Below are 13,252 nucleotides of genomic sequence, written 5' to 3' on the forward strand. Positions count from 1 at the left end.
AGGTCATGATCTCAGGGTCATGAGACCAAGCCCATCAGGTTCCACACCAGTCATGGAGCCTGCTTAAGATTCTCTCCCTTTCCCACTCTGACAGGATCCCTACCCCTGCCCCCACACATGTGCTCTTTCTCTAAAGAAAAAATACATAAATAAAAATAAAATATGTAAACATATCGCAGACAGTTGTTGAAACTGGTAGACTGTGAGCGGGCTTTTTTCTTCTTCCCATTTTTCTATAGTTTCCAAATTCCTCTAAATGAAAGTTATTTTCTTTTCAGATAGGAAAAACTATTATGGCCTTACTGTTGTAAAACTATTTGCTCTCAGTAAATGTTTAAAAGAGCAATTCTTGAGAAACTAAAAAACCAGAAACAAGTCATTTTTTAAGAGGAAGGAGAAGTTGCTAAGGAACTCTTCAAAATTGGCCTTATTCTGAGGGCGAGGCCTCAGCACACACTGAGAATGTTAAAAAGGATGAGAACATGTTATATGGAAAAGTCACATTCCTTGGGCAGACGAGGCCTGGGGTTGGGGTGGGGAGCCCAGGGCCCTGAACCCCCGCCTTCTGATCCAGGAACCAGCCAACATGGGACAATCTCTGGCTAGGCATTCTGCTCTCATGTGAGGCTTTAGCATCTGGAAATGGCTAGAACGAATTCGTGAATGAGGTCTTCTGGAGCCGGCCAGAGTCCTGGTTCTGGCCAGGCACAAGCCTGGTGGCTGGCGGCCCTCAGGAGGCAGGGGCAGCAGGAGAGCTTCTGCCCAGAGGCGCCTGGTGAGTCTGCCAGGAGAGACGGGGCTGGGGCCCAGCAAGCTGACTGGAGGGGAGGAAGCCAGCCTCCTGCTCCCTCACTGGGCGCTCGGTTACTCCCGCTCCTGTCCCAGGGTTGAGTGCTTCTGAAGCGCCAGCCATTCTCGCTCCCACTCAGCTGCTGTAGGCTTCTCTGTCACCGACCAGAGACCCTGCGTGGCACAGGTCACATTCCACTTTCCCCCTTACTTGGGCAGCACATTCCAGCAACCTCTGTGCCCACACGAGGAGGTGACCCGGAGACCACACATGAAACGTGGACTGGAGCCAAGTCGTTTAAGCCTGGATCCCAAAGACAGAGGCCTGCTCCCACCCCATAAGATCATGTGCTGGGGAGCCCGCAGATGGCCACACCACACTTTCCCCCTGAGGAATCAGCACCCCTGAGAGCAGGACCTGGAAACGGCATTTTAAACAAGTCCCCCAGAAGAGCCTCCTGTCCCAAGTTTGAGAACCACTGGCCTCAAGGCTGCTTGTAAGTGCGGATTCTCACAACGACCCCGCGGTCCCGAGAGGCTGGAAGTAAGGAAGTAGGAGACGGAGGGGATTTCAGTCCTCCAACTGGTATGACAAGAATGTGCCCCAGACCTGGAGCCAAGTGCCCACTTCAGAGGGGGCAGGCTGGACAAGGGCCTGGGGCAGCAGCTGTGTCCCCGGTGGGCCTCGCCTGCCACCCAGCTTCCTTAGTCCGTTTCCATGGGCACACACACACACCAGCCAAACACAGTCGCTCCCCTTGGGACCTGCCATCTCTGGATCCGTGATGCTCCTGGATCCTCCCTCCGCCACCACCCCCAGGGCTCTCCCTCTCTGAACAGAGATCCCACCTGCCTCATTACTTAAATAATCTTTATTTCTCATGCACTAGGAAAGATGGGATTGTATGAAACACTGCATTTCACAGCAAAGGCCTTGGTCCAAAACACAATGCAGAGGGCCAGGTGGATTCAGGTCTCGTCAAAAACTCTGGGGACCGTCATGGGACTCCCAACCCCAGGGCTGGTGACAGATGCAGGACCCTCCAGCTGCAGTGGCCCCAGACACGACACAGGCAGCTGCCCCCTCCCACAGAGGCACACGAAGCTGACACCAGAGGAGCATGTGGACCAGAGAAAGGACAGAGGAGACTGCTAGGCAGTGACGTGGGGGAAGCGGTGGTCCAGCGCCTCCGAGGCCCAAGTCCAGGCTGCCAGGGCTGTGACCGAGCTCTCCGCCCAGCCGTGCTCACTAGAGCTGCCTGAGCGCCACAGATGCCCTGGCAGATCTGCACGGGCCCCACCCGCCTGGCTCTTCAGCCACACACACGAGACAACATCTGCCCAGGTGGGACCCCAAAGGCTGGAGGGGCCAGCCCCCCTCAACCATCCCAAGCCCCTGTGGACACCGAGACACCCACAGGACAGCCAGGCTTCAGAAATTCCCGGGATAGGGCCACGGGCAGGGCAGCCAGCAAACCTGGGCCATCAAGTCCCATCCGAGTCAAAACAAGGGCTAAGCAGACTCTGGGCCCCACCTTCCCAGAGGTGGCACAGGGACACACACAGGTTGGAGACATGCAGGACAGAACAAAAAAGAACAGACACATGCAGACACGACGAGGGGCAGGGAGGGGAAGAGAACGTGGTCGAGGTGCTAAGAGGCGGGGTGTCAACATGGCGGGCTGGGCTCACTGAGGCCCCGGGCTTGTCGTGACCCCGCTCTCCTCGGGGATGGTCTCCAGCATCTCACTCTGGACTGCCTGGGTGATGAGCGCCAACTCCTGGCACAGAGTCTCATAGCGGTAGCCCACTCGGATGTCCGGCACGTTGGTGCGGCGGATATCATTGCCCTCGGGGCCCTCCTTGGTATAGTTGGGTCCCAGCCAGTGGCTCTTCACCTGCAGTGGGCAGGGCTGTCAGGCAGGGCTGCAGCCCCGAACAACCCCAGGGCCAGCCCCCCTGGGGCCTTCCCAAGCGCACAGGGGAGGAAAGGGCCGGCACCAGGCTCCAGGTAAGGGGGGGTAGTACCTTGTGGGAGAAGCCGCTCATGAGCACGCTGTTACGGGCCAGCTCACACATGTCGCAGGAGCTGAGCTTCCACACCTGGGTGGCGATGCTATACTCCTCCATCAGTGGCTCCTGCACAGGCCAGGTGCCCTCAGGAGGTTGCACGGGGGCCTGCCACCCAGTCCCCGCCCACCCGTCCTTGCACCACCCCCTTCTGGGCGGGATCTGCCACAAGATGTGCCGCACTCCACCAGCGGGGGGCAGCACCAGCCCCAAGACCCAGGCGCCCCGTGCCCTTCGCGTCCCAGGACCACCTCCCAGGCTCTGACCTTGGTGAAGTGGAACTGCAGGGGATCATCCGTGGACAAGGAGACCATGAGACCGCGGGACAGGTACTCGGGTAGTGGGTTCCGGTGGTAGCTGAGGAAGAGGCTGTTGTTGCTGAGCGGAGACATGGCGATGCCAATCTGGGCCAGGTAATACAGGTACTGCAGCACTGGGGCCTGGGTGGGCAACAGTGGGGGAGGGCCCGTCAGGCGGGCTCCAGTGGGGAGGACACCTGGTTCTGGAGGATACAGGCTGCAGGAGGAGGGAGTGGGGAGCCTGGGCTGGGCCTGACGTGTAGAGGGTCATTTACAGCCAAGATCTGAACGAGGCCCACCCACGGTGTGGAGGCTGGGGTGTGCAGGGGGCCAAACTGGGGGTTTGGAGAGGAGGAAGATCAGTTGCTCAAGAGGCTTGAAGGGTTGAAAGGAAGGTGAGTGACCGGGAGGGGAGGCTGGGGGTGCAGACCCTGACCTTGCGCAGAAGCAGCCCGTGAGAAATGTTCTCTGCCAGCATGAAGGCCGACACCAGGTGGTGGATGGGCCCGGCTTCCCCACAGTGTGGCCTCAGCACAAACGTGTGAAAGCCCCTCTGCCTGGGGGTTAGAGAGAGCGTGTCAGTGCCTGAGCCCCGGCTCCCAGGCCCCGACCCGGTAACCCTGTGGACCTGGGACAAAGGGCCAGGGGAGATTCTTGGCTGTGAGGGCTGAGCCTGGAAAGAACTCGCTGGGTCCAGGAGTGGGGGCACGGGTGGGTCAGGGGTCCAGTGGCCCCAGGGCAGGGGGAGCGGATGCCACGCTGGTGGGACGGGCACCTGCGCAGGTGGTTCAACGTGGCCATGTTGGCAAAGGTGTAGTATAGGTAGTAGGCGTAGGGTGGGTTGTCCTCCTCCACCCATGCTTCGGGGAGAGGGCTCTCCAGGTTGAAGACGTGATTCTCGGGCTTAGACTCATCATCCACGCTGTCAAAGCCATCCACCTGGCACAGGAGCCCGGGGTCAGGCCCAGAGCTGCAGTTCCCCCAACCGAGGCAGGCCCCCTCCCTCTCCCCTGCCCCGTGCGGCCCCCTCACATGCTCCAAGAACAGGTGCAGCTCCGGGTGACTGGCAGGGTGCACAGTGGCCTCGAAGAGCGGCAGGAAGATGTTCTCCAGCATCTCCTGGAAGTTGGCCAGCTGGCCCTTGGTACGGTACACATCGCTGCAGGCAAGATGGACACACACAGGATGTGCGGGTCAGTCAGCGTGGGAGCCTGGCCTGCACTCACAGAAGCGCTTCTGCACGACACCAGGTGGGCCAGGCTGGGCGGACCACGAGCGGAACCAGGGGGCTCCCCTTCCATTCTGATGTGGCTTGGCAGGGAGGCCCTGCCATCCCAGGTGGGCGGGAGGCAGGTGCCATCCCCTTGAACTCTGCCTCCGCATGCTCCCTCCCGCCCCAAGGGACACTCACAAGAGGCGGGGCACTTGCACGAGCCAGCGCACGTTGGGAGAGTGGACTCGGTGCTTCACAGCCCAGCATGCCAGCTTGTCCCACTCGTCCCTCGAGCGCCCATAGATGGAGAGCCGCAGCTCCGCGTTCTGGTATTTGCTCTCCTCCAGGTCTGACATCACCTCCTGAAAGACATGCGGGGGTTAAGGAAAAACCGTCCCGCTTATCCACTCATGACACCGGGCTCCCGTGCAGTCAGGGGAAGGGTTGCCCAAGGCTCATGCTGTCCCTGCCCATGGGCCTGGGCGGTCCCTCCTCCTCACCTTGATAATGTGGGCAAAGTACTTTCCAGAAACCCTGTTGTCGGTCTTGATGAAGATCTCTCGGAGGACAGACTCCCCAATGGGGTTGTATTTGGCATTGAACTTGTCGAATCGATGGAAGGTGTTCCTGTCCTGGGGAAGAGGGGCAGGCCCAGGTCACCCGTGCCCCCTGGCCACACTCTGACCCAGCCCCTCAGCCCTGGGCCACCAGGACGGACCGCGTGCATGTCCAGCGTGTCCACACTTAGGTCATATGCAGTGAGATTCATGCTCTCAAAGACCTCCCGCAGCGTCTGCTCGCGGCCCTGCTCCACGTGCACGATCTCCTCCAGGTGTCGCTTCATCGCACGCTTGATGAAACGCAGCAGGTGCTTCTGGTTCATGCAGGACGAGGCATGGATGTGTGTGTCCACCTGGGGTGCAACAGCGGGGGGATGGCCACTGGGTTCACTGGAGGCCAGTCCACCAAGGGAGGCCGGGCGGGGTGCAGGGCCGGGCCCAGGGGGGGAGGCCCCACCTTGCGGATGTTGTAGAAATCCCGGTGTGGCACCTTCTTCTGGGCGGCCAGCTCCTTCATCTCATTGAGCAGCACATGCATCTGGAACTTGGAGCTCAGGTACTGGAGCCGGCGATAGCAGAAGGACTTTCTGGGGAGGGACAGAATGCGGCTGGGCTCTGGGCCACAGGTGGCAGGGGAGAGGGTGGGGAGAGCACTGAGACCGCGGACGGGGCAACGGATGGGGGGAAAGTCTGGGTTGGTAACTGTGAAAGGGTGTGAGGGGACGGCAGGTGTGTGCGGCAGGGCTGGGGCGGGACGGTCCAGGCTGGAAGGGAGAGGAGAGTCTGGGCCTGGCAGGAACTCACATGGGGCCGTTGATGATCAGGGCCATGAGCACATTGACGTCCGCCACAAATTCCTGCAGGTCAGGGTACGGCAGCTCCACCTCCAGGCAGCTGGCAGGTGCGGGGAGCTCAGGTGAGGGAGCAAGTCGTGCCCTGTGGGCCCTCCCCAGCCAGTGTAGCCCCCACACAGCTCCCCCCAGCACTCCCCACACCCGCTTACTGCTCATCGGGTTCCCTGCGGGTGTAGACATGCACCACGCCCTGCACCATGCGCAGACCCAAGCCCAGGTCCCCAGGCATGGTGCTTGGCTCACAGTACTCATAGGGGTGCTGCTCCAGCGCGGGGGGGTGCACCGGGGCATCTGCGGGGCAGGGAGGGCAGAGTCAAGGTTCTTTCGGACCATCTGCTGCCCCGCCCAGAGGCCCCGTAGAGGGGGAGAGCTCCTGCCCCTGCTTCCACCCACCGTGGAAGAGGCTGGCATGAGCCTGGTGGGAGGGCAGGGGGTGAGAAGCAGGCAGGGTGGAGATTCCTGGGGAGTTGGGGACATAGGGGTGCTTGGAGCTGAGCAGGGCAGGGAGGGGGGGTCCCACCAGCGGACACAGGGGTGTCGGGGCCCTGCTCGTAGGTCCGTGTCTCCAGAGGCTTCTCAGCGAGCTGCTGCAGGTACCGGCGGGTGGTGGGGCAGAAACTCTGCAGGGAGAGGGCCATGTACTTCTCCCGGATGAAGAGTGCCCGCACCACGCTCTTGGCTGCATCCAGCAGGTCTGTGAATGGCACCTAGAGACAAGCACCCAGGGTCACTGTCCCTGCTCTCAGACCCAGACCAGGCTCACCCTTGCCTCCTCCCCAAAGCCTTGACCCTGGAAAGAGTGTATCCACTGGCTCCCAGCCACAGACCCCTTGCCCCTCCTGCTTTGGGAAGAGAAATGCCCTCTCTGAGCCACACCCAGCTCCGAGGCTGGGGAAGCCCATTGGGACACATGGGGATGACAGGGGTAGAGAGACCCAAGGCCCTGCCCGCACTGACCCCACACTTCTCCTCGCCGGAGATGGTGACCCGCTGAAATTCCCGCTCTAGCACCACATCTCGCTCCCGCAGGCCCCGGTCGCCTTGCCCCTCACCCTGCTCCTTGTAGAGCCTAAAAGGGGTGAGCACAAAGGAGGGGGGCTAGAGCCCGCAGCAGGACAGGCCCCAGCCCCACATCCCCACATCCCTCCACGCCCCTCCACCCTCCTCACTGGAGGTCTGAAGCACTGTCTGTCTTCAGGAAATCTTGCTTGGCCCGAAGCAGGATGTCTGGCTCCAGCCTAAAAGGGAGAGGCACAGAAGTCAGGCCAATGACAAGGGATGCCCTGGCTCTCAGGTCCCTGCCCTGTGCTGGCTGCTGTGCACGTGTTGTTCCTCAAGGCCCCCACAATATAGACGAGAAAGCACACCCCAAAGCTGAGTGACATGTTCTGTTTTTTTTTTTTTTTTTTAATTTTTTTTGAGTGAGTGACATGTTCTAGGCCACACAGGTGGGTACCACACAGAACCAGGACCCAACAGCTGTACTTGCTCCCTCCCTAGTGGGTCCCTGAGGAAGGATAGAGTGGGAAAGGGACAGAGACGGGGCTCTGAAGGTGTCCCAGTGGAGACAGAGGGACACTGGGCAGACTGCCCTGTGCCCCCTCCATGCCATGGCTGCCTGCTGGACTGTAGGGCTGGGGCCTTACTTGACATCCTGGCTGATCTGCCTCTCCAGGCGCTGCCTCCGCTCCTCCAGCTGCTCAATGGGGCTCTCCTCCGGAAACTCGTATGGGGCGCTGCGGAGCTCACTCTCAGCCAGGGAGCGGCTGAACAGCTCCTGGTGGGAGGGAAGGCAGGGTCAGTGTGCCAGGCCCTCCCTTGCAGCATCTAGGGCTGGGGTGAACGCAGCAGGAGCTGGAGGTACCTGGGGGGAGGCTAGGGGTCAGGGCACAGCCAAGCGTGGAGTTAAGGGGATGGCTGAGATGGAGGGGTGTGGGGAGCAGAGACAGGACATGGGGACAGCAGTGGAGGGACACAGGGTGCGGTGCCAGGTGATACCTCGGCGATCTCCTTGCATTTGCCATCCATGGACGTGCGCAGGTCAAGTGGGAAGTGCTTGAGGCAGGGGGCAGGGCCTGGCAGGGATCGGGCCGACTGCAGCGGAGGGGCCCCCAGCCCACCCCGAGCCTCTGTGGAGACAGCGATGCCAGGGTCAAAGGGTGGAGGGCAGGGCCTGGGTGCACTAGAAGCCCGGGGCCCCCACGCGCCCCAGGTCTGTCCCAGAGAGAGGCCAGAGCCTGCAAAGTGGGCCGTGCCTCCTCAGAGGCCAGGGAGTGAGCCTGCCTGTGGCTCCCAGAGGACCTCACTTTCACCTTCTGGCACCCATTCCAGGCTCAGGCGTGGGGGTTCCTGAGGCAGCCTCTAGAGCTAGAGGATTCACTCACTCCAGGAGTAAGAATCCGAATTCTGCACTACGAAGTGCTGCCTCAGTGAGCAGGCAACCTCCTACAGGCAGGCACACACATACACGCAAGCACATGCACACGCGTGTGTACACACACACACACACACACACCGGGTGCTCATGAAGGACCCAGTGGCCGAGCCAGCAATCCCCATCCACAGCTCCCAGAGCAGGCAGGCCGGCCCTGATCAGACCTGCTTCTGGACCCAATGACCCTCCTCCCGGAAACCCAGGGCCTGTGCCCGACATCTCAGACCTACAGAGCACAGGCAACATATAGCTGCCACTCAGCTCTGACCTGGGCACCAGAACCCAAGGGAAGAGGACAGGAAGTGGAGGGCCTGGCTGGCAGCAGGAACCCTACCTCCTCCCCAGGGGTGTGCCCTCTCCCCCAGGACCCTGGGGCTGCCAAGATGCAGCCTGGCCCCAGCTGGCCCCTCCCACTGCTGGCTGCCCCTCCAAAGGAGCTGCCACAAACAGTCTGCGCCACTCAGAGGCCCCAGGATCTGGGCCGGAGGCCCCAGGGAGGGCCCGGGGAAGGGAGGATCAGAAGCCAGGGCCTCTCCACATGGAAGGCTGAACTCCTCAGCTGCACCACCAGGACATAGGCACTAAAGGCCCTGAAGCTGCTAGTCTGGGGGGCTGCCTGAGCTCCCAGGCAACTCAGACACTCCCTGGGCTACCAGCCCACCCGCCCTCCCCCCCGCGAAGCTCTCCACACCAAACTCTGCTCTCCCAGCCCACTTGGAAGGGGACTGCCTTCCAGCACCCTCCTTTCCCCATCTTAGGGATGGATTGGAGGCTCTGCCCAGGTAGCGTGCCTTAAAGTCTGTGGGCTCACTTCATGATCCTCCAGAGTTGGGTCCAGAGGCTGGACAAAGGGAAGCAGAGGTGCCTGCCCTAGAACCAGGACCCAGCCCCCGCTCTCACCGGTGCCAGCCTGGGTCCTACCTACAGGGTTCGGGCAGCTCCAGCCAGCAGCCCTGGGCCCCTCGCCTGCCGCTTTGCTGAGAGGAGCAGTAGCCAGTCCCCCAGGACAGCTCAGGGGCCGGCACGGGCTGTACCAAGTGCTGCTGCATGCAGGGGAGACCCTAGGATGACAGAGAGCAGGGGGCTAGGGAGGCCCAGGGGAGCCAGAAATCAAGGGAAAGAGCGTCAGATTTGGGAAATAAAAGCAAGCTCAGAAGGGAACAGCTTTAACCTATACGGTAAAAAGGCCTAGTAAAAAGGCCTGGCCTACAGGGGAGCCCCCAGGGGGGTGGAGCAGGGTAGGCTGATACAGGGAGGGCCGGGGCTGAGCCTCCCACCCTCTGGAACAGTGAGCAGGTAGGGTCAGGGCAGCCCAGGGGTTGGGGGAGAAGGGGAGGTCAGCAGCCCTCATCTCTGCACATAACAGCCCCAGGCCAACCTTGTTTTGCTCACCAATGTCCCCTGCGTCCCTGTCTGTGGGGTCCCCAGGGACAGACAAAGCCTCTTCCAGGGAGAGAAGCTGGCAGGCAGTGAGGGAAGTGACTCAGTCCAGGTAGGGACCAGGTACTGAGCTTCTCTGCTGCCCGTGGGGCCTGATCCATGGCTCCCCAGACCTCCAGCCTCCTTTCGAAGCCTATCATTGGCAACAAACTGTCCAGGAGGAAAAGTGTGGGAGATAAAGAACTAGAATCAGGAGGACTTGAGTCTGACTCAGTTCCCACTTACTAGCCTGTCTCTGCCTCCCGGAGGCTTCAAGTCCTGTCTATAAAGCGGTGATAAGCAGGGCCAGCCCTGTCTATACCCACCAACCACCTTAAGGCTCACAGAGATACGGCTCTGCAAGTGTTGTGTAAAACACCATTATCTGCGATTATGAACTCCTGGGACCCTCCAAAACACCTACTACATAGAGTCCAACCTACCAGGGAGGCCTACTCAGGCCTAGTGTGGGCCAGCACAACCAAACCGTGAAGGACAGGAAAGAGAACGGAACTTGACGGGGGAGGGAGGAGGACACTATCTAGTCCTTGGAAGAGGGCAGAGTAGGAAGAGGAAAGAAAGATGGACACCTGCTCCATACCCAGAGTATAAGACAGAGCCCCAGGTCCTTGCCTGCCCAAGAACCCTGACCTTACACAACTCCTCCCTCCTAGTCCCCAGCAGGAGAGGCCGCCCACAGACCTCCAGGGCAGCAGGAGCTGAACTGAAGGTCCTAATCTCACCCTCCCGTCTGAGCAGGGTGGCCCAGGATGTCGACAGAAACATGGGGGTGATGAGGACAGGTTCCAGCGGCCAGAGCCCTTCCTCCAGGCTGCAGGCCTCCGCACAGGGTTCGCTAGAGGTGAGAGGCTCCATGCTCCCTGAGCCCAGGCCTAGAAGACCCAGCCTCCTGCCTGCTGGTCCCTTCCCCAGAGCCTGCGCACTGCACCGTGTGCGCGCACACACACATGTAGTCCACCAAAAGCCAGAGGGAACTGTTCCCACCAACCAAGATCTTACCTCCTCATCTACCCTCTGACCAGGAGTCCCTCACTCCCTGCCAGGGCTGCCTCAGTCGAGAGGCAGAGACATGCCCAAGACTTCAACCCCTAAGTCTCAGATGCTCCCACCGAGTGACCACCCACAGATTATAGATCTAGCCCCAGGGGACACACTCTCTGGAGGGCCCAGACCTAGGCACGGAAAACACAGACCCTCAGAACAGCCCTGACCTCTGGGCAGGATTTTCAATGGCATAAGAAAATACAGGAGATGGATGGGCAGGCTATAGGTACAGGTAGCTGCTGAAGGGAGGGGGGGAAGACGCTGGCTTGACCTGGTCACCAAAATGGGGGGTGGAGGTGTCCTCCCTTAGCCACAAAGCCTGGGGGCAGCAGACGATAGGTAGATATCCCTCAGCTAGCAGACTCAGGCAGACTCAGGAGATGGACACAGCCACACCACGCTGCCTGCTCCGAATGGTGCAGAGATGCCTCCCAAAGCGGGAGCCAAACCAAAGGGTGCAGGAGCACACAAGCAGGCAGCGGCCCCAGCCCGAGCCCCCGAAACAGGCCTGGCCCAAGGACACCCCATACTTCTGAGGAAGTCCACAGAAAAACCAGGAATGGGCCAACAGCAAATGATGGGTATGGTTGAGCCCCCAGCCCCCAGGATGCCCAGTAGCAACGAGTGTGCCCTAATATCAGAGCCCCCTCCCCAGGGAGGGGATTCCAGATCTGGGGTCCTAGAAAGAAGAACTAAGCACTAAGCCCGAGCCTGCCCGGTAAAGACACAGCCGCCAGCAGTGTGGCCAGCCCACAAAGCAGCCAGTCCCACACATCTCCCTCTCCATTCACACACGCTCCACATGCACACGGTCTTAGCACATCCGCACGCTGACACGTGTGCAAACACACCTCTCGCTGCACCCACACCTGCGCCCACTCCTTGTTACCGAGGGCAGCACCCCCAACACAGAAGCTGCCACCTTCTACCCCACCTTCCAAGCCAGCTGTCCCTGGGACGGAGGACAAGGAGGGGCATCACCCCAGAGGGGGTGCAGGTGCAGCCCCTCCCACACACACATACAGGACCAGTGGCCTGGGCTAGTGATGGTCGGGTAGAGCCGGCGCCCTAGGCTAGGAAGCCCACACTCACCTGGTACTGCAGAGGAGGCCTGCAAGCTGACCCGCTTCTTAAAGGGATATTTGGCCTTGGGATTGCCGGGGCCAGATGGGTTGGATGCCATGGCTCCAGCCGCGGAGATGGCGGGGGGAGTCCGAGCCGCTCCAGCTGGGCCCGGCTTTGCCACATCCAACCCCTTCCTCCGCCCCGCCCCCAGCGGGAGTGACTGATGCAGGAAGCAGAAGCCCCGCAGGCGGAAGAGGCCCTGGCCACGATTTCTGATGTTGTCTAGGCAACCTCGAGGAGGGGGGCCTCCATCCCCGCCTCTTATCCCCTCCTTTCCCTCCTCAGACCCTGGAGTGACGCGACTGCTGCTAGCTGGGCCTGGGGGGCGGAGGTGGAGGGTGGAGGTTAGCGAACAAGATGGGGAAGGGCCAGCCCCCAGTACTCCACTGACCCCTTTAGGAGCCCTTGCCCCCTGCCAGGGCTCTGGGGCACAGGAGTCAAAGTCCGGGCTAGCTGGTCCAGCCAGTATGGGAGAAAAAAATAATAATAAACAGGAATCCAGCCCGAGCTCCCCCAAACTCAGAACACATTATCTCAGAGCAAGCGTTCCCCGTGAAAACCCAGCCGCTCTGGGGCACAGTCCTTTTTTCTCTTCTCTATCAGACTCCCAGCCCCAGGGGTAGTCCAGCTCTGGGAGGATGGGGGTAGAACTGAGAATCCCGGCCCAGCAGGGAGGAGCCTGTCTTGGGGAAATTCCACTGGCCGGCAGAAGCTACCTTCTAGGACTGCAGGGAAGCCAGGAGGCAGGGGCTTCTGGTGGGGGGTGGGGGGCAGCGGCTAGGAAAGAGGCTCCAACTTCAGACTTTTCTGTCTTTTCGCACTCAGGCTCTGCTCTCCCAGGCCCGCCCTAAGAGAAGACGGCCACCTTTCCTAGGTCTGCAGGCTGTGCTGAGACCCCCTCCCGCTTGTCACCCTGGCCAAGCACTTCTCCATCCCAGAGACCCTCCCCCATAGAGACGCGCACATACACTCACCTGAGGCCATGCTGCCGGAGCCCGCAGGGATACCGGGAAGGCTGCCCGCCAAGGTCTGCCCCGCCGGGAAGCGGGGGTCGCAAAGGAGGGGAGGAGGGCTGGGACCCAGATCCTGGCCAAGTCCCTCCGAGGACCCCTGCCCCCGGCACGGATATTGAAGAAGGAAGGCAGTCTTTTAAAAATGCCCAGAGGCGGGAGGTGGGCCCTGGTAGACTTCGGCCGCTGCACGGACCTTTCGCGAAGACCCGGGAGTCCCGACCCCCAGCTCTCTGCTCAAGAGGCGAGCAGGCCACGTGCTTCCCAGAGAGCAGGACCCGTAACTCGTCTGAGCGTCTCTCCACACTCTCTGCGTATTCGGGATCGGACTACCGAGGCTGGACTGCGGGGGAGTCACGCAACAGGTGCGACCCCTCCAAAGCCTTGCGAGAGCCAAAGAGCTTCTCCGACGCC

The 13,252-nt window shown here is 61.0% G+C and overlaps 1 protein-coding gene across 3 annotated transcripts; it reads right to left on the reverse strand.

Moving 5' to 3' along the window:
* Window positions 1–1,643: 1,643 nt before the first annotated feature.
* AMPD2 (adenosine monophosphate deaminase 2) lies at window positions 1,644–13,245 on the reverse strand. 3 transcript variants are annotated; one of them, XM_046002264.1, is made up of 18 exons: window positions 12,803–13,245; window positions 7,784–7,914; window positions 7,432–7,562; window positions 6,955–7,023; window positions 6,743–6,854; window positions 6,306–6,492; window positions 5,935–6,076; window positions 5,736–5,825; window positions 5,389–5,518; window positions 5,090–5,284; window positions 4,872–5,003; window positions 4,570–4,733; window positions 4,191–4,317; window positions 3,934–4,097; window positions 3,595–3,715; window positions 3,126–3,299; window positions 2,818–2,928; window positions 1,644–2,687 (listed from the first exon to the last, which is right to left on the reverse strand). In XM_046002264.1, exons 1-18 carry the CDS (start codon window positions 12,810–12,812, stop codon window positions 2,478–2,480), a joined length of 2,400 nt encoding a protein of 799 aa, XP_045858220.1. In that variant the 5' UTR covers window positions 12,813–13,245; the 3' UTR covers window positions 1,644–2,477. The 3 variants fall into 3 exon arrangements, with proteins under 3 accessions (XP_045858220.1, XP_045858226.1, XP_045858212.1); XM_046002270.1 differs by lacking the exon at window positions 12,803–13,245 and adding an exon at window positions 11,796–12,331; XM_046002256.1 differs by lacking the exons at window positions 7,784–7,914; window positions 12,803–13,245 and adding an exon at window positions 11,796–12,092.
* Window positions 13,246–13,252: the final 7 nt, after the last annotated feature.

This window comes from Meles meles, chromosome 1 (genome assembly GCF_922984935.1).
Source record: "Meles meles chromosome 1, mMelMel3.1 paternal haplotype, whole genome shotgun sequence".
NCBI classification, from domain to species: domain Eukaryota; kingdom Metazoa; phylum Chordata; class Mammalia; order Carnivora; family Mustelidae; genus Meles; species Meles meles.